Here is a 23,881-nt window from a genome sequence, read left to right on the forward strand (position 1 = left end):
TACCTTATGATCACCTAATCATGACTTCAACGTGCGCATGAAGCAAGCACTGGGCATCTTTCGGTGGATGCAAAGCACTGGGAGGCAGAGATGTTTCTGCCTCCTGTGCTTTGCACCCATGGTATCCTGCAGGACTATGTGTAGCAGCTCCCACCTGTGAGCTCTGAGTCCTGAATGCTGTGTAAGGATGTTATTTGTTCTGAGAAATTTAGAATTGGTTACTGTTAACACAGATGAACCTGTGGGAAGCACTTGCTGTTGAAAACAACAAATTCGTGGAAAAAAAAAAAACTCACAGCTTAACAAAATGCTTAAATATTAGGATTTTTTCTTTATTCTTCTGCTCGGTCACTTTTTTCAAATGGAAAAAATTAGATAACATTCTTGTCAGCCATCTCATCCTTTGGTTCTCAGGCGCTTTTGTCTTCAGCTACATTAGCTTTTGTCGTCAGTGTGATGGTGTCACGCCACGTTTCATAGACAAGAGTGTAAGTTTCTGCTCTTCTGATCATGAATTCGTATGATCGGTCAGGCAGCAGGTCCTCGACTACACAGGTGGTGGTGGTGCGTATCACAAAGCCACAGTGTCCAAATTCCATCTGAGTTCCACGCTTCAGTAACTTGAAATGTAGTTCATATCGTTCATGGGTTGACTCTTGATTTTCGGTAGACCATTTGAGATGGGCCCAGTTCTTGTGTGCAAATGATTCTTTTCGATCAAACATAACTGGCATCTTTGCACAGAGAAAAAGCCTAATGTCTGGTATTTTATTACCTCTAATATCTGCACATGACACCAAACGATGCTTGGTGTAGAGTCTTCTTGTCACTTGCAAGGAAAGGAAATCATTCATCATCTTGGAGAGGTCTGTCATTCTCTGCATAACTGAGTCCCACTGGGAGAGGAAAGTTGCCACATCACAGGTCTCTACATAGCAGACCAGCTCCTCTCGACCTCGTTGCAGCTGTTCTAACAGGTGGGTTAAAAGCTGCAGCTGGATTTCAGCTTGGGATCTTCCCAAGTGCTTCACCCTCTGGAATTTCCAGGGGTCAATTACTTGGAAGATGCTGGTAGGAATCGCCAAGAGGTTCTGGCCTCTCAGGATCAAAAATGTGGGCAGAACCTCGATGTAATAGCAACACTTTTTCAGAAGCTCCACTTTCTTCTGATGCTCCTCAAGGAGCTGGAGGCTCAGATCAGATTGCAGGTACTGCAGTATGAGGCTTCTTCTCTCAGTGTACCTCTTCCAGATGGCATCGTCTTGTTCCTCTGGGCTGCATACAGTGCTGTCCGAACTGGTTTCAAATTCATTCAAATTCACATTCATGATTCCAAAACTTGCTGTTTAAAAAAAAAAAAAAAAAAGTAGCAATAATGAAATTCAGAACCAAAGAAAAAGCAGCTGTGAAGGGAATCATGGCTGTGACTCTTCTCTCTCAATTAAAGCTTAGCTTATAAGTTATAGATGAGAAAGAACTGTTAAACTAGATGTAGTTTTACGGGAATTTTCCTTTCTAGCTGTACGATTTCTAATATTTTGTACAGTCTACTTTCATATATTTCAATCAACTGGTCTCCTGTTAGCCCCCCTGGACAGGTTATACCTCTGTTTAATGGATTCACTGCCAGAATTATTCTCTGATGTACTCTGCCAACATTTCTCCCTATCTTATTTGCTCTTTCATTCTAATTAGACACGTTTGTACTCCTGTACGCAATTTCTCTCCGTTCTTCTACATCTCTGGAGATGTCTATTTTGCACTCTTTTGTAACCTGCCAGGTCTCTTTACTCGCTCCGTGCAACTTTCTGGTTATAGTCATACAATTCTTGTAGTACCTAACTGTGTTTTAATGTCTTGAAGCTAGGTGGTGTTATCCAGTTGACAAAGAAGTTTCTCTTAGCCTGGTTTTCCCTAAATAGGTAATGGAAGTAATAATACTTCCTTCTTGGAGTTTTAGGAGCTAGTAAATCTGTCAGAAGTCTGGCCTCCCTGCGATTTACACTATTTCACTCATTCCCACTAAATCTTTTTTCCAAGAAAGCTGACAACTTACAAAACAAACCATATTTCCTTTTCACTTTTTCTCTCCAGAAAAATACCCTAAAACCAAAACAGTGACAGTTCTTGGCAGCCCAGTATGAAGTGGAACAGGGACAGCACACGCAACAGGTTACACCACCGCTTTCAGAGCGATTTGGCTGTCTAGAGTGGTTTGTTTGCCCACAGATGGAGATGTGATTGTGGTTGTTTTCTGTTCTGTTTTTACATCTCTTTTTTTTCTTGCCAGAAACGTCTGTTTTTCAGCAGTACCGCTAGGTTTGGAATAGCAGAGTCTGGTGCTGCATGGCGCTGGAGAGGGCTGGGGGAAGGAAATGGGAACCAGAGGAAGCTGGACCACCCCCGACCCACCTTGCCCAACCTTGGGGAGCCCTGCTTCCCCCTGGCCAGCCAGGGAGCCCCGTCCCACTTCTGCACCCCCTGGTGCACCCAGCCTGGCCTGGCCCTCGCCTTGTGGCCTGGCTGTCTGCACTATGCAGGCCTCGGCCGTTGCCATGGCAGCGCATTGTGGTGTATGAGGGCTGAGGCCTGTGCTGGGCTGAGGCCTGGAGCCGGCCTGCAGCTGGGGCTGGGTGTCTCTCCCTGATCAACCAGCGATGTGTGCGTGCACACTGATAGTGCCATCTCAGATTGCTTTAACGAGCTGGGTGCTGGCTGTCATGGGGCTCTGGGGCTGAGGGACTTGCTGCCAGCTCTGGGCTGGGTTTTGCCTGCTTCACAAGCAGCCTCTGTCCTCAACATGTTCCAGGGCTGTGCCAAGGAGCCCTGGGCTGCCAGTGTGGTTTCCTGGAGAGTGCTGAAGAGATGAGCAGGAGTGTGAGGGTAGCTCCCTCCTCCTTTCTCCAAAACAGGCGTGTTTTGTTTTACCTCCTATTTTGTGCCCTTGCTGTGGGCTATGGGAGTGCTAAGCCGATGAAAAGGCTGCGCTCTGTAGAGTCCAGGGTTTGTGGTTATTGCAATATCCAAAAGACAATTTCCAAAGCTTTGATTCCCTGTGTAAGGCATTCTCATTGCTCCTCCGTGCTTCACCTCCGCTGCATGGAGCTAGGCAGCTGCTTTTATGTTTTACCATCCCTATCTCCAAGTCCAAAGAACCTGACAGAGCTGCCTCACTGCAGGTCAGTTTAAAGCTTTGTTTGCCTCGCAGTGCCCAGACCTCAGCAGCAAACCATGGAGACAGCCCCAAGCCAAGGATCCCTGCAGATAGAGATGAAACAGCAACTGCAGGACATCTGTGTCTGCACAGCGCACTCTGAACAGGGTGTAGGACATGCAGCACCAAGCAGAAAAGCTGGCTCCATCCTGGGGAGCCCTGAGCTGTCTCTCTACACCCTGGGAAGTGGCTTCATTGTGAGTATGCCTCTGGCTGCCTATGCCTGGTGAATCCTCTCCTGTCCTGAATTCCTGAGTGTTGGCACATCATCTGTCAGCACCCCTCTGCTCTGCCTGGGACCTGCTCTGAGCCCAAAGTTCTGGGACACCCATAGACATGCTCCAGGTCTGCTCTTCGCTCTTCTGCAGATGTTATCATTCCCCCAGGAAAGCACATGTGACTCTGGGGTACCAGTGGGATCCAATGGGCTTTATGGCACCCTGTGGGGTGGCAGGTGTTTCCACTTTCCAAGGCTGACGCTGGCAGTCTCTTACACATGAGGCCAGGCACACTCCAGTGCTGTGCTTTCTGCAGAGAGTCAGAGGCTGCTTCACAAAGCATCTAGGAGTTTTTTTTAACTTAGATACATAGTCCATATTAGAGAGAAGGTTTGAAATGGGATATAAGCTGCTCCACCGAGTGAAGCAAGCTTCCATTTAGGTAGGAAGGGATTTTCTTGTTCTGCTGTGCTGAGGGACCCACATGGCCAGTCTGCTCTGTTTTATTGCAGAGAAGAGGCAGGCTCATCTGGTTCACAGCAATAAGCTCAGCACCACGACCAGTGCTGCCATCAGCAAGCTGGACAGGCATCCTGGGTCTGAAGGTGCTTTCATACTCCCTGCGATTAAGTCTTTGGATCAGGGCTTAGCCTTAATGCTGTCTTGGACGCTTAGCTGGTGCATCTTTGCTAAGCTTTTTTAATTGAATGATAGCCAAGATCCATAACGCTGTCCCTGAGCTTCTGCTTGAGCATCGTGCAAGGAGGTGATCTGTCATTTTAAGAAATCAATGCATCTTCTCATGGCAGCCTGAGCTTACCATTTCATTTCACAGCTGCCAAGAGATTAACTATACAATTGTCAGGTGTGATTCTGTAACAGATGAGGAAGATAACAAATACAAGTGAAAGAAGGTTGATATCCTTGCTTGAAGAAGGTTAACAGAGATCACTAGTTGGTAATAAGCATGCCAAGTTACTGCAAGAAATAAATGTGCTGAGATGTTTGTGTCATAGATCCTAAACTTGTCACTTGGGCAAAGTGTGCTGGGAACTGGAGCTGTCCTTGTGTTCTGGGCTTTTAAAACAGCAAAGGTGGAGTCCTTGGCTTAGCCAGTGTTGCTCTTCATTTTGGTGAGGGTAGGATGCCATCTGAACCTTCACCGTGAGCACAGTATGATATGAGATTGAAAGTGGATTTGTTGCTGAAGTTGTGCAGAGGCTTCTGCACTGAGCTTGCTTGTGATTCTCACAGTCATAAGTGCTAATCTTCATCCCAAATTAGTATGGAGAAATGGAATTCCTTTGGTTGCCCCTATCCTAAACAGCTGGCCAAGTTTCTGACTTGATTTTAGGAACATGAGCATAAACCTGCTTGCAGTCTTCAATATTTTCAGTATCTTTACATCAGGGATCAATTCAACTATAGGATTTTTTACAGCTCCCCGAGTTTCTTTGAATTAATACAAAATGTGTTTGAAGCCATCAAACTTCATATACTCATCTCCCTCCCCTCTCATCAGCTGAGCTACCACTGCTGAGGAGCTGACAGCTGCTGTCTAGCATTTGTCATTCTGCCCCGTCCTCCTGCCCACAGCATCAAAATAGAGAACTTGTTAGTCTTTGAGATCAAGATATAAGCAGACAATTGATTTTCCTCCCTCTTCTCATTAGCGAGTTCTGACACTTAATAAAACATGTATTTCCACTCTCGGAGCAAACAAAACACCCAGATAGTGCCTGTCAGAGAGACCTGGAAGCTGGAATTCATCTTTATGGAAAATCAATAGCTGGAACAGAGAAATTGGCAGAATCCAAATTAAAAGTCGCTGGCAATTTCTGTCTTCATATTTCACATCTATTGCATTATGAAATAGTAATCTGCTGCAAAGAGGAGCAGGGAGGTTGATGGACTTTGTCACTGATAAGTGCACGGTTCTTCCTCTCTGCTTTGCGCAGGGGTGGTCAGGTCTCCTGGGTGAAGGTGGAGGCCATGGGCTGCTGGCAGCAGACACAGGTTTGGAACAGCTCTTTGGGCAGCACCAGCTGCAGTGTGACCCTGGGGACAGAGATCTGCTCCTGCTCTGCCACTTTCCTGCACAGGCTGTACCACCGCATCCATCACTGGCAGCACTGTTGGAAGGATCCCCTGTGTCACCATCTCCTCCAGGGCTCCTGGATGCGTCCATGTATCCTCTGACCATACCCATATCTCATATTTGCCTGACCCCACGGGAGCTGCCTGTCTGCACTAAGCTTCTTCAGCTCCCCTGAACTCAGGGTGTGACTGATTTACTCACTGCTTGCTCCCAATTTCACTAGTGCCTCATACACCTGAAATAAATTACACATTCCAGATAGATTATATCCCCAAATCTAAACCACGCACCAGTGAACTCAATTTGCTTATCAGGATGTGATTCAGAAGGCTCACTTTGAGAAGGAAGAGGGAGGTAAGTTTTCTCAGGGACCCAGTGGGAGAATGGCTCCTCTAGGATGCAAGAGCTCCAGCTGGGTCAGGCTAGGAAGGAGTTAATTGTGTCCTTCAAGCAGCAATTATCTCTAACTCATTGCACCTACTAATGATCCCCTGGGAGGAGGCTACTGGCCATGGGCTGTGCTGAGCTGAGGGAGCTGCTTGCTGAGATGTGTGGGGTTAGAGGCTGCTTTGGGGGCAAAAATCCTCCATGGTCCAGCCCAGCCCAGGCCTGGCTTAGTGCTCAACTGGGAGATCTGCTACAGGCAGGGCTGGGTGCTTGGGATTGTCTCAGGTAAGGAAGCTTTTGTCTGTCAGCTCTGGTTTCCTCACTCACCAATTGGTGGCTGGGCTGCTCTTGGCACTGAGGGGTGCCCCAGGGCCACAGACCCTCCTCTCCCCAGTGGTGACGTTGATGTAAGATCTCAGATACTTTGGGTGTGAGAGATGAGAGATCCAGCAGCGGTGGGTTTGCAGATGATGCGTTTCAGGAAGATGGAGTGGGGTCATGGGAGCTTAGTTATCTCACTGGAAGCTCATCAAAAGCCCATTCGGGTATCCTTGTGCCGTGCTGCGCCTTGCGAAACAGATGTCCTTGAGCACAAGCTGAAGGCAGGCTGCCGTGTCCCAGATCCCACAAGCTGGCTGTTACTGGCAGGCTTATGCAAGCAGAGAAGCATGCGTGCCCCCTTTTTCCATGAAAACCTCCTGAAGAGGTCACGCATGCTCGGATGCAAAACAGGGAGCAGGGACCGGCACAGAGCACAGCACCTTCAGCACCAGCAGATAAAGCTGCAGCCTGTGTCCTGTTAGTTACCACCTGCCCAGGGCTGGCAGATCAACATGCCCTCGGTACAGGGGCATGGAAGCATGTAGAGGTGGCACTGCTCAGAGCACAGCTGTGTCCCCAAGGCTGATCCCCAAGGGCTGGGGAAGGCTGCAAGCCCTTGGTTCTGGCGGCAGGACGGCGGAGGTGAAGTCATGCCGGTGTCAGCTCATCCATCTCCGCTGCTTGCAGGCTGGTCCCTGGGGAAGCGCGGGCTTTGGCAGCTCTAAGTGGGGCTGGAGGCGGATGCAATTCTGGAGAACAAGATTCCCGTGCAAAACCTTAAGAAAAAAAAAAAAATTAAAGTTCTTGGCTGAAAGGCTTGTTTAAAGATCTCATCTCTGGCAGAGGAAATAATGCCTTAATTCGTTCCCTTGCTGCTGCCTCCCAGCGCATCTCTTTGCAAGTGCTCAGTCCCCAGAGGAGCGCAGGCCATTAGTTCTTCCAGGAAACAAGCTGGGGATGAGGAGGGTCTTTTGTTAGAGGCGCTGAGGCTCACCTGCAGTGACTGTGTGCAAAGCAGTGGGGCAGGCACTCTGTGCAGCCCCACCAGCATGTGTTTGGGTGGATGCCAGGCAAATATGCATCTGTTTTTCTGCCTTGACCATCTTTCTTTTCTGAAGCTGTGGTTTTATTTTGGGGGTGGGCTGGGTGATGCTTCTTGCCCTGGGTACCCCAGCATCTCTAAGGCTGCTGAGGGGGCTTTCTGCAGGAGGAAGGACGGAGTGGCTGCGCTGGAGAGGTGTTAAAATTCTGTGGGCAATGGGACAGGAGTTATTTAATGAGTGACACCCCAGTGCCACTCACAGTGGCAGTGCCCATCCACAGTGGGGAAGCGATGGCCGAGCACCAGAGCTGCCCCATCCCCGTGCCCAGGACCCACTGTTGTCCTCCTGCAGCAGCATGGCATGGGCAGCAGAGCCCACACTCACCAGCATGCCCTCATGTCATCATCACCTCTTCCAGCATGAAGAGCCTCGTCTGAGTCATCCCCCGGCTAAATGGAGTGTGTGGGCTTGTGCAGTGTTAGGCTGTTCATCCTCTGCTTCCTGCAGCCTGACGCTGGGTAGAACAGCTATTCATCAGCACAGGGATGAGGCGAGATGGATGCCCTGTGCCGCAGCGCGGGCCTTGCTCTCCTCCCACCCGCAGGACCAGAGTGGTCCAGTGTGGACGACTGAAGTGCTCGCTGCCTGGAAAGCTCAAGAGATCTTGAGAGAAATATGGACTTGTGCTTTGCACCCGGTGACTTCATGCTCCTGCTCTACAGCAGTGCTGGAGCCTCTGTGGAGTGCAGGCTCTTGAAAATCTTTCCACCATACGTGTGACAGCAGCTCCAGAGAGTGGGAGAGCACAGCCAGTGACGGCAGCATCTCACGGCTGCTGATGTTCAGTCCCTCTGGTGGCCTTGGAGCTGTGGTGGCCACAGTGGCTGCTGGTTGTCTTTTTGGTGCCCATCCTGCCCTGGCCCTGCTGCCTTCCTCCTGCCTGTGGCTTTGCCATGTGCAGCTCTTGCAGGTGCACGTGCCTGGCTGATGAAGGGCCAGGAATTGTTGGGGTATTTTTTTTTTTTTTTCTTTCAGCTCTCAAGTAACTGAAGTGACTTTGTGGAGTTTTGTAGCCCTCTTTGCATATGAAATAGGTCTCCAGAGAGCAAATCCAGAGTGAAGCGTTTCTCCTTGTGACTGACACCAAGATCTGTTAATGATGTTTAAAAGCTTTTTGGCTGTCGGCTGCATGGTCACCTGCTCCTGCTGCTTTCTTCGTGCTGTGTGGTGACACACGTGTGAGTTGACCCTGGCTCCCAATCCTGAGCTCCATCCCCACATCTGCAGGGTCCGAGCTGACAATGCTAGGTTGTTGGGGCCATGGGAGCACAGCTCGCCACGGGGGCTGCTAACTTTCCAGATGCAAAACACATTTTGCCATCAACCCCTAAATGGGGGCTGCCCACATGATCCCTTCTACTGGTGTAGCTTAAAACAGAGAGAAGTCCCAGCAGCAAAAGGGTCTTCTGCTGCAAACCCTTGTGCTGCTCCAAGGGGACGGGGGAGCACCATGGGACCAATGGTTCGTGCGTGCGTGTGCTCTGCAAGTGGGAAATGGGCTGGATTGTCCCTGTGTGAGGGGGCAGCTGTGCTGGTGATTGCCTTGTGACACGGATAGGCTTCTGGTTTTGACTATTCTAGGAAACAGAAGAAAGCAGGACTTCTTGAGGGCTGCACTCTGGGAAGCAGGTACTGCAGCTGTGCCCCTGGAAGGACTCGTGTTCCTGGTTCAGCAGAGCTGGGCTTTGCTGCATGTGTGCTTTCACGTAAGCAGATCATCCACTTGTGCTGTAGGTGTTAACCACCCCCTGTATCTGGACCAGAGCTCCTGCAGCTCCTCCAGCCTCTTCCTCCCTGTAGGAAGGATGTTCTGGGCTGGGACACGGGGCTCTGAACACCAGAGCGGCCCTCACTGTGCGTGTCACCCACAGATAATGCCCTTGAGCCCCAGGGTTCCCCACCTGGTGCTGGGGGACCTGGAAGGAACACAGCTGACCCCCAGCACTTGCCTGTTAGCATTGCTGTAGCTGGGGCCAGCCAGCCCCGTGGGGCTGGAAGCATCCACTCTGGATGCCTGTTGGCAGCAATTACGCAGCACAGTGGTGATGGCTGGGCAAGGGGAGCCTGTGGCTGCGCTGCCAGCAGTACTGGGGGGATCAGGAGGGGAGGACAGATCCCTGAGCACATCTGAGTGTGGGTGCTACAGCTTCTTCAGGCTGTTTGGGGCCATCACACAAGGGCATGACGTGGCCCCGTGCACCAGGACACCGCGTCCCTTTGCCTGTTCAGGGGTGGCCCCATGTCCTTGGCACTCGGGACAACACTGGCTGCCTTTCCCTTTCTCTGCATGAAGGAAGGTTTCTTGTGACAGCTCATCCTCACTGAGTTTTTCCTACTGTGGATGCCAGTGGTGGCATGGGGGCTCCGAGTGCTATGACAGGTTGGTTTTGGCTTGTTCACCTTGAGCATCTGTGCAAAGAGAAACAACTTTCTGTAGGTATTGAAGTATGGGGTATTTTCCTTGTTGGTGGCAGGCTGGGCTGCTCATCCTTTTTGGCTGCTGGAGTCCCTTCCCGGTGGATGTAACCCGCCCTTAGCTGTGTGGGGAGTCCTGCCCATACAAACATGCTGCCAAAAGCACGGTTGGGAACAAATGCACAGAACTCATGTTTCAAATGGTGTGGCTTTTCAACCCTATCAAACAGCTTTATTCACACAAACGTCTCTTAATTTACAAAGCCTCTGCCACTCATACACATCAGGGTATCCACAGTGTTCAAAACTTAAATAGAACGTCTCATACCAACCCGAGTAAACCAAGTACAAAAAATATTTATATAAAGTTGTTCACACATAGGTCCTAGATTACCAGCTTCTGTGCAAAAAAAAAAAGAAAAAAGTAATACAGATTCATTTACTAACATCATCAACTTTACTTTGGAGTCTGGGTTTAAGCCTTCTGCCCTCACTGGTTCCAGGGGGAGCCTGTACCCCATCCCTGTGGGATGTGGCATTGTCACACTGCAGCAGGAAGCAGGCAGCTCACGCTGGCTTCCTCCTGTGGCATTCAGCAGGCTTAAACCCAGCCTCGGTACTGCATACAGAGGAGACATACGACGCACACAACGGAGGATTTGCACAACGATGGTAAATGCTTGTTTTAAATCTTATTGCTCCAGAAAGGCTCTGGGAGCCTCTGATATGTGAAGGAGCTGGGTCCTGAGGAGTAAAGGAAGACCACGGGGGTAACTCTTATCTGTCACTAGCACCATTGAGCCTCAAACACGGCAGCACGGGGGAGCTAACCTAACCCCTCTGCTCTCCTCTCCGTAGTCTGACGCTGCCTGCGGAGTCCAGCACACCCATGTTACGCTGGGAGCTGGCCCTGCTGCAGGTTGGTGCAGATAACGTGTTTCCCAATCCTCCTGAGGCTTGTTCCCCCCCACCCCCCACCCCACCTCCCTCTTGTAAACAGCAGAGTCAGAAGTAAACAGTTTCATACAATCACCCCCAGCGCTGGGCTCAGTCTGGACCCCACAAGCCCTAAGGGCAGTGGGAGGGCACTCAGCTCCCCCCACAACAGCAACCCCCCCAGTACCTGGATGCTTTGCTGCAGCCAGGAGATGGAGTTGCCCTGACCCCAGCCTTGGAGTTGCTATCCTAAGCTTGAACATTCCCAGCGGTGCAGCCCAATGCCAAAAACATCCTCTGCAGGGTTCAGCCTGCAAGAGATGCTCAACAGACCCAGGTGGGGAGAGACACCCAAATGCAGCCCCCCCCAGCACATGCAGCCTGGGGCTGAGCCCCGCTGCCACCGTGCTCCAGAGAACAAGTTTGGTCTGGGCTAAAGCAATTGGAGGAGAGGTGCTAGGAGCTGTAAACACAAGGCAGCTTCATCTACAGTCTGGGAAATCGAGCGCAAACAGCAGCAAAATCATCAGGGAGAAATGCTCTGAGAAGGGCAAATTAACAGGGAAACATCCATGTTGGCCAAAGGCTAGCAGCCTAGGGCTTGTCCTTGGAAGTGTCTGCTAACTCCTAAGTAAGGCACTACGGTCTAGCTCGCTAACATCAAGCTGCTTTACAAACACATCTGAAATGCAAAAGCTGAGGTGAAGACGTGTGGTTTGAAGATGGCCTGAACCTGTGATGGGCTGGGAGGGGGGACCTCCCCAGTGCTCACCTCCCACCTCCACATCCTGCACGCAGACGTCCTGCTGGAAGCTCACTTCTCCCAGCAAGGGGCCTTTCCAGTAGAGTAACCCATGAGCAGGATGGGAGGGTACAGCCTTCTGCATGCACCAGTTCATGCCAGGGTTGGGTTGTAACAGTCAATAAGCAACGAAAGCTATGCTGGGTGGAGGAACAAAGGTTTGGTGTAGGGCACTAATGCTGTACTGTGAACACAAGAGGTCAGCTCTCAGCTCATCACAGCCCTTGGGGCAACGCTGGGCATGAGTGGGGCCGTCCAACCCTGCCTGGGAGAGGGGCAGTGCCAACAGCTGGGGGGCAGTGGGGTCCAAGGGACCCTCTTCTGCCTGAGCCCCAGTGCTGTGGGGGCTGAGCAGTGGCAGTGATGCTGCTCCCCAGACCGGTGCTGACAGTGTCAGCCCAGCAGGGAGCGTTTTAGCTTGTGCAGGCCCCAGAGGTTGGAGAAGAGGTGGTGCTGTACACTGCATTTACAGTGAGCAAAGTCTAAAGATGACCAGCATAGCCCCAGAGTGTTAGTGTTGCTACAATACAGGCAAGGAGATTGAGTGTTAACTGCTCGGCCTGAGGTTCCAGTCTCCTTACCTGAGCTGTACTGACTGCAACCAAGCGACCACAACTAGCCTTTTGCTTTACTGAGATAGTTATCTAGCAGGAAGAAGTGTTTTACAGGAGGCCAGAATCCAGCCCATGAGCCACTGAGGCCAAACCTCTTCTCCCAAGCATTGCTCCTCACAACTGAAGTTTGGCATCAAATGGCTCAGAGTAGTGGATTGTTTTCTGTTTCTCTTGTATGCAGACAAAATGTACCTATGGGCTCCCTGTTGGCTCCGTGTCCTTAACAAACATCACCAGCGACACCCAGCTTGGGAAGACAAGGGTCTGCCCCTCACAGGGCAGTGCTGCCTCCGCAGTGCCTTTCCAGCTTACACTACTCTATACCTAAGTCAGCTGCTTCTAGTCCAGGCAGCATGTGCCTATCCAGAAGCTGCCTGGCTGTGAAGACATTTTACTGCTTGCCACACACAGTCTGTAAGAGTTACCTCTAAAGCTGTGCATTCTGGCTGCAAACCCATTTCCTAGGTGGAAGCAATAGCTTTAAACCCCAACCTGTGCCCAGCTAGGCTCAGCAATCCTGTCTAGCAGCAGACCACAGCTGTCTATTAACTCCTATCAAGTCCAGCTGCAGAGCAGGGGGGCATGGGGAGGGCTGGGCAGGGCAGCTCTGTGCTCTGGATCTCATTCAATAGTCTGGTGAGCACGATAAGTGCCCAGCCTGTGCCCCTGCAGCCCCTCTGTGTCCCCAAAACACCGCTCACCAACACAACAAAGTTAACAGCCAAATATTTCACATTGCCAGAGATCCTGAAGACCGGGGATCTTTTGTATTGTCACCTTCCCTTATCTTCGCCATCCCTTGTTGCACGTAAGTAACGGAGATGATGGGTCCCTGGTGAATAATCCTGCAGGAAAAACAAGAAAGGAGAAATGGAGATCAGATATGTGTGTGGCTCTGTCTCAGTTACTGCAGTGTGACTTAACTCCCGCTTTGCATCCTTTAATTAATTAGTTTAATTATACTGTTTGTAGGACGTTAGTTCTTCAGTTAGGAGATGCTGCATATTGGAAGATACAATCAATCACTGAATTGGGAATCAGGGAGTTCTGCACGTGTAGCAATCTTTGAAGGATCATATATTAGAAGATTAAGTGAAGTAGGATGAAATATTTGGTCTTTATCAGCAGAGGATACTTTTTACTTGCTATTTTACTTTACTTAGTTACTTCACCAAAATCACACTCTTCTTTATTTAACGCTCTCACAAGTAGGATTTGAACTTTGGGTGGTCCTACCTGGAGCCAGAAGTTGGACTCAGTATCTAAAGGGGGGCTGCAAGAAAGGATGCTCTTTAGCAGGGTCTGCTGTGATAGGATAAGGGGAAATGGTTTCAAACTAGAAGAGGGGAGATTTAGGTTCACTATTAGGAAGATGTTCTTTATGATAAGGGCAGTGAAGCTCTGGCACAGGCTGCCCAGAGCTGAGGTGGGTGCCCTGTCCCCACTCGACACTCAGGGTCAGGCTGGGGGGCTCTGAGCACTGGTGGAGCTGTGGGTGTCCCTGCTCACTGCAGGGTGTTGGACACGATGGCCTTTAAGGGTCCCTTCCACCTCAAACCATTCTATGATCCTTGTGGGTCCCTTCCAACTCAGGACATCCAACGATTTTTGAAAAATTCCAAATTTTAACTAAAGGAACGGGCTGCAAGGTAAAGCCCCGGCACTGTGCATGCCACCAGCAGGGCTCAGGGTGACAACTGGCGGCATGAGGACAGCGCTCGTCAAGGACCCGCGAGTGGCTGAACGCAGCGGAGAAATGGAACACACCGTGACTTCAGGGTCACACTGAACCTCTCGCCCTGTGCGTCAGCAGCAGCTCAGGCTCTCGAGTGCTCTGCAAGAGGCTGCTGAAATCCATATGGATGCAACCAAGAGCAGTGCTGCACCCTGCGCAGCCCCTGGGGATGCTCAAAGCCTGGATTTTGGGGCAGGAGGGGCAACTCTGTGCTGCACTCGGGGAAGGCAGAGCTCAGCTCTGCACAGAAGCCTTTTTCTCCTGGTTAAACAACGTGTAACGCTTAGAACCAAGGGCAGCACGCTGCTTCACAACACAGTTCTCCCACAGTTAACAGCAGTTGAATTTCTCCCCCAGACTTCAGCTCTGAGCAAAGTTACAGGGAGAAAATGGGGAATTTGGTTTCCCCTTTGCAGTGCCAGGGGCACAGCTATGTCGCCCCAGCTCCACGGACAAACGGTGCCATAGCCACTGCCCAGCAAATGATTCAAATCCCTTAGTCCCACAAAATCTCATTAAAGAAATCCATGCCTGGAGAATCCACTTTTAAAGGAAGAGTCCAGGGCTGGGATCAGAAAGAAGCTGTTCTGTGTCTTGTGGGAGGCACTGGGACACCAGGGCAGGGGCAACGGAGCGAGGAATTGTCTGGAAGATTCCTCCTGTGGTGCAGCTCCATCAGCAAGTAGGGCAGTGCTGCTGCTACTCATGCCTCCCTGGAGCAGTTCAGGGAAGATCCTGGTCTGACTGCTCCCAAGCTCGCTGCACTGACGCACATTGTTTCTGGGCTTGTTCAAGAGCTTTTAATACCCCTGCTGACGCCACTTCCAGTTTTAATCAGCTCGAATGTTCGCTCAGCATCAGCAGAACACGAACCAGCAGCCCACAGCCCTCACACAGCACTGATGAGGATGACACCAATGCGCAGCTTACGGCAGATGGAGATGAAAACGTGGTCCTCAGGGTAGCAGAGGGTCTCACCAAGGCAGGAAGACACCACCTGGCAGCTCCTGGTGATCACATCATCCAACCCTGTGTAGGGACGTGGAGTGCAAGGGAGGGAGCTGAGAGCCCACTGCACCCCTGGGTCCTTCCGCAAACACACGTGCGGGGCTTCTTGGCAGCTCCCTTCAATCCTACCCCACAGCCTGCCCTAAAGGGATGTGGGACTGATGGCAGCAAAGCAAGCACTGCCACACATTGCCAGAGGTGCAGCCCATCCAGCCCTGCCCAGGGCTCTGCTCCTCTCCAGATGGATGTGATGCTGCCTGAAGGATGTAGCTGCCCTGCAGGGTGGCCCCAGGGTGCTGCAGCCACTGCCATAGCCAAGAGGAACCGACCTCGCTGTTCTCGCCCCATGGCTTGCTCTGTCCATGCCAGGTCTCCCAAACCATGCTGAACACATTTCCCCGACATGTTGATGAGCTCCCTTCCAGCACCATCAGGGCATTTTTACTGATGCCCTAACAGACACAACCTACCCCAACGCAGCAGCCTTCTTGCTGGCAGCTCACAGCCAGAGCCATTTCTGATATGCACCAATCCCAATCCCTGCCCATTCCTGCAGGGCAGCTGTTTACTGACAGTGCTCAGGTGTCCATGCAGATGTGCTCACCACTGCACAGATGAGCTTGCTCAGTATCAGCCCCGCTGCACTGACTCTACGATTTTGCAGATGCAAACAGAACAAGGCAAATGCCAGCAGTTACTTTCAGCTGACACCAGAATGTGTCAGAATGAGGGGCAAAGCAGGGCAGCTGAGGGCAGCGCCTCTGCCCAGCCCAAATCACTCTGCATTCAGATTCCTGCCTTCTATCCCAAAAATCACACCTATTTTACCCACAGAGTATGATTTACAGAACAAGCTGCCTTCCACACTGAGCAAAACCACTGCAGTTTGACATCTTACGGGAATTAAAACCTATACATTTTCTTACATGCTTGCTCCCTTTGTAATCCCCTTCTTTCTGTAGACAACACCAGTGAGCAGCACACAGACTCTCTCTCTCTCTTCGCTTCTCAACAACTTCTTGGGTGTTCTCTGTGGAGCCAGGGGTTGGATGATCTTCATGAGTCTCTTCCAATTCAGAACATTCTGTGAGCCTATGGTTCTATGAGCTCGGCTAATGAGTGCCCAAGGCAGCTACGAGAATGATGGGCAGAGACAATGACACTCACATGGCCAGGGGAAGCAGAAGAGATGAGGGCAGAGCTGCAAGAAACCAACACAGGAAGGAGGGGACTGCGCCTGGGTGTGAGCTCCGGCTGCAGATAGGTAAACAGAGGCCCCTGGGGAGGAAGGGCAGCGAGGCACAGCAAGGCAACTCCAGATCCAGATGCTTTCCAGCTTACAGGGAGCCTTCCTGTATCAGTAAGCAGGGGTGAAATACTGCTTCCTCTGCAGTCAGTGCTGGGCTGCCACACGGCAATCAGGAGACCATCAGCGGGTACTCAGCACAATCACCGCTGATGTACAATAAAGGCTTTTGACCCTTTGTCCAAAAGGCACATTTGTGGGAACAGCAAACTCAGGCTTTGGATAAACCTGTACTGCAGGAGATGGGGAAGCAGTGCTCAGAAAAGAGAACATTTTCCCCAGGGAATGCCACCCACCCCCGCAGGACACGCTGCTGCCTTGGGGTGCAGGCAGGGATAAGCTCATCTCACCCCAGGCTCAGCTGAAAGCACTGAGGCACTGTGCTGGCTGGGAGCCGACCCCAAATCCCTCCATTTTGCAAGCTAACAGCATAAGAGGCACGGTGAGCAGCAGGTCTGTGCAGCATCCACAGCAGGACTGAAGGCAGAGCTGCTGGGACGCAAAGCACGATCAGAAGAAGGGAGGGATGAAGGAAAATCTGATTTCCAGGATCAGGGTTACAGTTTTCCAGGTCACGATGTGGGCCAGGTCTGTGCAGGGGCTCAGGCTGTCGTGGGGAAAGGGACCTCGCTGCACAGCCCCGCACTGCACGCAATGCCTGAACTAAGCAGGAAGAGGTTACTTCAGTTTCCTGGTCAACTTAAATTACCTGAGAGCAGAATTCAGGCCCTGCCCTAAATCTCATTTTAAGCTTCTCAAGCTTCCGGGTTAAGCTTTGCATTAAATGAAAGCCCCACAGTAGCCAGAGGTAGGCTGGTTTGAACGCATGCATACACAACGCATTAAGAAGCCCTATAGGAAAGGACACCGACCATTCCACTGCCCTACAAGCACAGCAGAGGAATGCTCCTGCTGCACAGTGCATGGCTGTGGGTTTGCAGGGAGCATACAGCCAGTGCCAGGCTCCTATCTGGGCCACACTGCCTTATGTAAGCGCAGCATCTCCACTGCAGCTGCGTCACCCCCAGACAATCAGTGCAGGCTCATGGCAGACGGATGCAGGGGGGCTCAGAAGGCAGCTGGGTTTTATGCAAACAGCCCCAGGGTAGGACTGTCCCCTCCGTGTTTGTTATCCCTGCATGTACTATTCTGCAGATATGCGCAGGATGAATTTTCCCCGGAGGGCACGGGCCGGTTGCATAACTCAGCAGTGTCATGTCAGCGGGCGAGCGATCGCAGATGGCAGCAGCAAAGCCTGACCCTCGCTGCACAGCCACATCCCTGCCCTGTGAAAAGCCTCCTCCCTTGCCCCAGGGTGCAAGGTGGGGTGCCCTGCTCTGCACCCAGGACTTCTTCACGCCCATCTGAAGCGCTCACATTCCTGCAGGTCACTGTCCTGCTCTAATCCCCACCCCACGTTCGCACCAGGGCCAGCACCAAACCCCAGCCCCTGGCAGAAGCTGTCACATCACATCAATTACTTGCACAGGAAATTTCGAGGGATTGAATGTATTTTGTGCTATGAGAGCAAAGGAGGTGGTTCATGGACAGATTTGGACAAACCAGCAGGGATGGCACTACACCTACCCAACGGGCTTTCCATTTCTGTATCCCTGTTTCTCTGGGGTTCACTTTGGGGGATGCATCAAACACTTCCTACAGAAGGTAAGGGCACCACAGGGTACCAGGAGCTGGGAAAGCCCATCCCATAAAGGCACATCCCCATGCTGTGCTGCTGGAGCACAGCATTCCCAAGCAGGGAACCACCAAGAGATGCTGGAGACAGCACAGAACCTACCTGGGACACTGCAAATGTGTGCATGCAGACACTGCACGCATGGCAGATCATTCCTCATGAGTCTGGGAATGCTCAGACAAGCAGCAAGAAGGATTTGGAGCAATACCTGACAAAGTGCCCTTCCCTTGCCCATCACACCCTGCAGTGGATGGCATACAGCCATTGACCACGAGGCTCACAGTTGGGTGTTTGCCAGTGACAGAAGCAGTTCTGGCTCTCTTTGCCTTCTTGTATCTGTGGTTCACTTTGATCCATGAGGATCTGTTTGGTTTCTGGTGAGTAAGGACCAGGGAGCAGCACTGTCCAGCTCTGGAGCTGCCTGTGAAAGACTGGGGCTGGAAAGACATCTGCCTCACCCTGTAATCTGTCATTTTTCAGTTTCATTGAAGTGTTTGGCCAGGAGAATCCCATAGTAACAGCTCTTATTTACAAACAGCTTTACCATAAAGGCAGTGCTGCTCAGTCCTTTGGTGTCACTGCTGAGTGACACAGCCAGCTACCCCACAACCACAGGTGTCCTTCCAGACCCCCACTCAGGACCAGGATGCAGCAGAAGCTAAGTTCAGGACTACTTAAGACCTGAGCCTTGGGGGAGAAGGGAGGGACTCTGCATGAACCAAGATTCATCTGAGCACAGATGTTCTGTAAGCTTCCTTTCTGAGCAGACCTCAGGTCTCGGCTTGGATGTTAAATACCAAAGCATCCCACTGGGTTTACGCAACTGTGCTTGGCACTGAAGTCCTGCCTTTAGCAAGGAAATGAAATGAGATGTATGCACATGCTTTGCAAGTGAAAGCAAGGAAAACAGCCTTATCTGTGCCAGAACCCACCTGCCACTCAGCTCAGTGCCTCCCCAGCAAGCCAACCAAGACCTGAGCTGCCCTGCCCTAATACCAGTGCAGAAGGGGCACCAAGTTTGAGACAGGACCTCTCAGAGCTTTGCTGAAATCACAGCACATGGATGAGACAGAAGTGGCAGCTCCTTCCCTGCCTCTGGAAGGGTACCCACATACCCAAAGCTGACGGGGTGTTCAACGTGCCTCCCCAGCTCAGACCCAAGGAGCAGAGCTGTCTATGGGGCTTCGGGCAGCACCAGGACATGCAGCTGCTCATCTGCTCCCCACTTCTACTGTATTACTCCAACAGAATAGGTGGGAAAAAAAACACCACTCAGAAACACTGTTCTGATGAGTCACTATAGAAATAGCTCTGGGAACATAAAGGACTCCATTGTGTCACTACAAAGTGCATTAACAGGCTGGACAGCAGACAGAATAATATAAAAACTGCCGATCACTTACCCAGCTGCAAAGCACAGCAGTGCCCTGCCCTGAATTTAAGCAGCACATGTAACCTGGTCCATTCTGGTTTCAAGCTCAAAGGCATCAGGTCGATCCTGCGGGTTAGCAGCCAACATGTCTTTCAGGAGCTGCTTGATCCCCTCAGACATGGAAGTCCTGCGCTTCTGAGGGATGTGCAGCTCCATCTTTGGGTTTTCTAGCAGCGCTTCCCCAACGGGCACAATCTCAGTCCCCTGCTTGATGTAGGTCCCCAGCAGCTCCCTCTTGGTCTCAGCATCAATGAAGGTGAGCCTCTCGATCATGGCCCAGATGATGATGCCGAGGGCGAAGATGTCAGCCTTGGCAGTGTAGTGCCCCTCCCAGACCTCAGGGGCCATATAGAAATCAGAGCCACAAGCTGAAGACAGCCAGTACTTGTTCACATTCACATTTTTGTTCTCGTGGCCACCCTTCTTGCCTCGAGCTGTCAGACCGGCGCAGACCTTGCTGAGCCCAAAGTCAGCCACCTTGAGAACCGGGGTGCCGGACTTCTCGGTGATCAGGATGTTGTCCGGCTTCAGGTCCCGATGGACAATGTGGTTCTTGTGCAGGAAGGCGATGGCGCTGGTGAGCTGCAGCATGAAGCTCCTGTTGGTCGCAGGGTCGGGCCGTCGTGACAGCACGTACTGGTTGAGGTCCCCCCCCTCGCAGAACTCCATGACGAACCAGAGGTAGCAAGGCTCCTCCGCGTAGCCCAGGATCCTCTCACCTTACCAAAAAGGGGAGGGGGGGAGAAAAAAAAAAAAAGAGTGAGTTTTGACAGGAACATTGGAAGGTGTCCACACTAACTCAGAACAGGGGCAAGACACAAGGCTGGTTTATGCAGGTAGTAAAGGTTTTAGGAATTGAGTGCATTGGAGTGCATTGGGACAGGCTGCCCAGGGAAGCAGTGGAGTCACCCACACACCTAACACTGCCAGGGCCAGAGCCCTCCAGCACCCCAGCTGCTCTCAGGCCAGATGCATGCAGCTTAAGCACTGCGTTTGTGCTAGGAGAGCTCTGCCACTTTTCTACAGCTCTAGTGAAGCACCAGCAGGTCTTCAAAGAGAACAAACTGGAAGCTCAAGTAGCCAACTACGTTTAAGTGCAATCTCAGTCATGCTGATGGATGCAGCCACCTCTACCACAGTCAGCAAAGCACAGGCAAGTCCAAGTGTTTGGAAACCACTTAAAGAACTCCACCCACTTGGCCAAGTTTTTTTTTTTTCCCCCCCCATTTCTTTTAGCAAAGGCCTGCAGACCATCTGGGAAAGCAAACTACCAGCATCACCAAGCCCCGGGCTCTCTGGCGTCTGCAATGGTCAGTGATTGGTGTGGGTGGGAATATTGGTTATTTGCACAAACAGTCTGTATCCATGGCTACTGCTATGGAAATGAAATCCTGCACAACACAAGGATTTGGCTGCACCTCCCTGCCCTCAGCAGAACATGAGGAGCAGGGCTGGGGCATGGGGGAGCAACAGCTCCCACCAGGGTCTTCTAGATGCCAAGCACAATGCCCAGCACGAGGGGTTGAGGGGCTCCTGTCAGCCAGCAGCACGACAGGGAACCACGGCAGTGCCATGTGAACAGGGCTGGGAGCATCAGACCACGGCACGCAGGTGGGAGGAGACAGCATTTCCCCAGCAGCCCCATCCCAGTAGAAGCAGCAAGGACCCGCTGGCTCTGACATGCTGAGGTTTGGGCTCAGCATAACAAAGGCTCAGGTTCAAGACGTGGCCCCGCACCTCTGCGGGCACAGGGAGGACGCCGCTGACCCAGCAGTAGCTGGGAGCACCGTGCACTTCACTTTGGGTGGAGCGCTGCTGGGAGAGGTTGAAGCCAAGAGTAATATTTCCTCATTTTCTTTCTATAATGTGAAAGTGTTTGAGTTGTTAAATCATCTTCCTGCCTTCAAAACAAACAGCTCTAAACATAAAGAGCTGGCAAGCCGCTTCCTAGAGATGAGAGTTTAGCAAGATGAGCTGCCAAGAGCTGAAGGGATGCAGACAAGAGCCCCCCTGCAGCCTGTCCTGGGAGCTCATTAACAACTCACTAATTTGCTTAGTGCATCAGTGGGAACAACCTAATGCCAGCAGAACCAGCATCTCACTCCCCAGCGCTGCAGAGAACCTCTAACTCCTTCTGTGCAAAGATGCTGTGCTGGAGAGAAGGGAGCCAGCAGCACAAAGCCAGGCACCTGGACCCACGGGCAACGTGCCATGGAGCACATCCCCAGCCCCGCTCGCTGAGCAAAGCAGCTCTGCCCATCACTGCCGTGGGTCTGGAGCAGCTAACGGGGCACACAGCCGTGCACAAGACCTGGAGGTGTGCGCACATCGGGGCACCGAGCACATTGCTCAAGTCTGCACCTCTCCTCGAGGCTCAGCGCTGCGCATTCCGCTGCCTTTTTGCGTTCTACCCCAAACGAGATGTGGCATAATCAATTTAACACGACGGAGATGACGGCTGAGCGACCTGGCATAGCCTGGTATCCCGACAGTTATGCTCCTGATGCAGAAAGAGCCTCGGATTAATCCCCCCCACACCCTGAGCCGGGCGCCTTGGCACAGCATCTGTGCAGCCTGTAAATAGCCACGCTGCGGTCGTGCAGAATGGCACGGCAGCACGGCCACGTGCCCACTGCTGCCTCGGCCGGGAGCGCTGAGGGCAGGAAAGGAGCACGGGCAGCTCGGGGGCTCTCCTGTAACAATATTTATCAGTACGGTATCAAACCTAAAGGTGGGGAAGGTGGCGAGCACAGCCTCTGCCCCTGCCTGGGACCAGCAGATAACACAGCTTGGAGGGTAGGCATGGGGAGGGAGAAGCTGCAGTGGGACCAGGGCAGGCAAAGCTCTCCCAGCAGCAGGGGAGGCTACCTTACAAGGAACAGAGAGCTCTCCCACCTGCCCACAGATGGGTGGGGAGCACCGACAGCTCCCCAAAAGCCTTTCCTAAGGCATGCTGCCTGTTAGCATGGCTAAGTGGGGCAAGAGACCCCAACCAGGGGGAGCTCTCCGTGCGGTAGGCAGGCACACAGCCCACAGGGGTGCACAGATCATAGGGCAGCGCCTTTCCTGGGGACGCTGCCTTGGATATGTGCATGTGGCGTGAAAAGAAGCCAGGATCAGGGCCATGTGGGGACACACACAGGTCCAGACATGTTCCTGTGGGTTTGGGAGCTGTGGCTCTCCTCAGAGGGCAGCTCTGCAGCTTTCCACGATGTCCACACTAGGGGACAGCATGCCCCCAAGGGGCACAGGCATCTGGGGAGGCACTGGGGGGCACCCAGGAGATGGGGCTCCAGTATTTTTCCACTTCTTCACTGCACGTTGGCAGAGCTGGGCCTGACAGCAGCCAAAAGAGCAGAGGGAGGGAGCGCTTTGGAGATGTCACCATCACAGTCATTGGTGGTGGCTGGAGGTGACTCCTGGCAGCCGCATGATGCTGCTGAGGGAACCCAGGGGAAGGTGTCAGCTGTCCCCATACAGCAGAGCGGTGGAGAAACAGGGATGGACAGCACAGAGAACAGTCCCAAAGTTGTCAGAGCCCATGGGAACACAGAGGGCACCGCAGAAGTGGGGTCACAGCCTCAGGGTGCTTGGAGGAGATGGGGCCACAGTGGGGAAGGAGCAAGGGCATGCACAGGGCCCCCACAGCTAAACAGGGGTGTGACGGAGGCACTGAATGGAGGCACAGGGGACAGCACAGAGGGATGTGCATGAGCCTGGAGGTGACAATGGGATCACAAGGTTGGGGTGCTGCTGAGGGGAAAAGCAAGAGGAGAGGGGTCCCTGGAAGCAGCACAGCGAGGGAGAGGATGGGTTGGGGGGGGACACAGCACAGTGCATGACAGGTGATGCCGGGCTGCGCGGGGGAAAAGTTGTAAAGGAGAAGAAATGGAGGAGAGCTGAGCGAGATGAGGGCAACCTAGGGAAAGGGCAGTGAGGGGGAAGGGCTCCTTGAGGGCAGAGGATGCCAAGGAGGGATTTGAACAGTGGGGCGACAAAGAGAGGGAGAAAGGGGAAAGGAGCACAATGGGAGCACCCATGTGGGGGTCTCCAGCGCTGGAAGGGCAAGGGAGGACACCGGGGGAGCCCAAAGGGGGCACCCAGAGGCCCAAAGGGGCTGGGGCAGGAGGGAACCCCCAGAGAGGGGGTACAGGTAGGGACCTAGGGATGGGAAACCCGGGGCAGGAGGGAGCTGGAGGACCGGGGGGGGGCAGGTCCCGGTGCCGGGGCGGTACCTTTGAGGGAGGTCTCCACCAGCCGCAGGTAGAGCTGGCTGCGCTTGTTGCCGTGGCTCATGCGCTGCCCCAGGCCGTGCCGCTGCAGCACGCACTCCTCGAAGCGCACCACGTTGGGGTGCTGCCGCCTCAGGCTGGTCAGCGCCCAGAACTCGGCCAGCGCCAGCTCCACGTTCTCGGGGGCGTCGCAACGGATCCTCTTCACCGCCAACCGAGCGCCGCTGCGGCCCGACACCGCCTCGTACACCACGCCGTACGCCCCGCGGCCGATCTCGGCCAGCAGGCGGTACCGAGGGGCCCCCGCGCCGCTACCGCCCGGGCCCGGGCCCACCGCCGCCTTCTCCTCCTCCGCTGCTACAGC

At 52.7% G+C, this 23,881-nt stretch overlaps 2 protein-coding genes across 3 annotated transcripts in view; both read right to left on the reverse strand.

The window, feature by feature from the left end:
• FNDC11 (fibronectin type III domain containing 11) lies at window positions 315-2,650 on the reverse strand. 2 transcript variants are annotated; one of them, XM_021417040.1, is made up of 2 exons: window positions 2,413-2,650; window positions 315-1,342 (listed from the first exon to the last, which is right to left on the reverse strand). In XM_021417040.1, the coding sequence occupies exons 1-2, from the start codon at window positions 2,555-2,557 to the stop codon at window positions 411-413; spliced, it is 1,077 nt and encodes a 358-aa protein (XP_021272715.1). In that variant the 5' UTR covers window positions 2,558-2,650; the 3' UTR covers window positions 315-410. The 2 variants fall into 2 exon arrangements, with proteins under 2 accessions (XP_021272715.1, XP_021272716.1); XM_021417041.1 differs by having other exon boundaries at window positions 2,423-2,504.
• The window catches only part of STK35 (serine/threonine kinase 35), a 15,606-nt gene continuing 1,675 nt past the window's right edge, over window positions 9,951-23,881 (reverse strand). Inside the window, exons 3-5 of the mRNA XM_021416990.1 lie at window positions 23,521-23,877; window positions 19,257-20,004; window positions 9,951-12,953 (exon numbers count right to left, since the gene is read on the reverse strand). Coding sequence (XP_021272665.1) covers window positions 19,292-20,004; window positions 23,521-23,877 — 1,070 coding nt within the window. The 3' untranslated portion in view covers window positions 9,951-12,953; window positions 19,257-19,291. The remainder of the gene's footprint in view (window positions 12,954-19,256; window positions 20,005-23,520; window positions 23,878-23,881) is intronic.

This window comes from Numida meleagris, chromosome 19, assembly GCF_002078875.1.
Source record: "Numida meleagris isolate 19003 breed g44 Domestic line chromosome 19, NumMel1.0, whole genome shotgun sequence".
NCBI classification, from domain to species: domain Eukaryota; kingdom Metazoa; phylum Chordata; class Aves; order Galliformes; family Numididae; genus Numida; species Numida meleagris.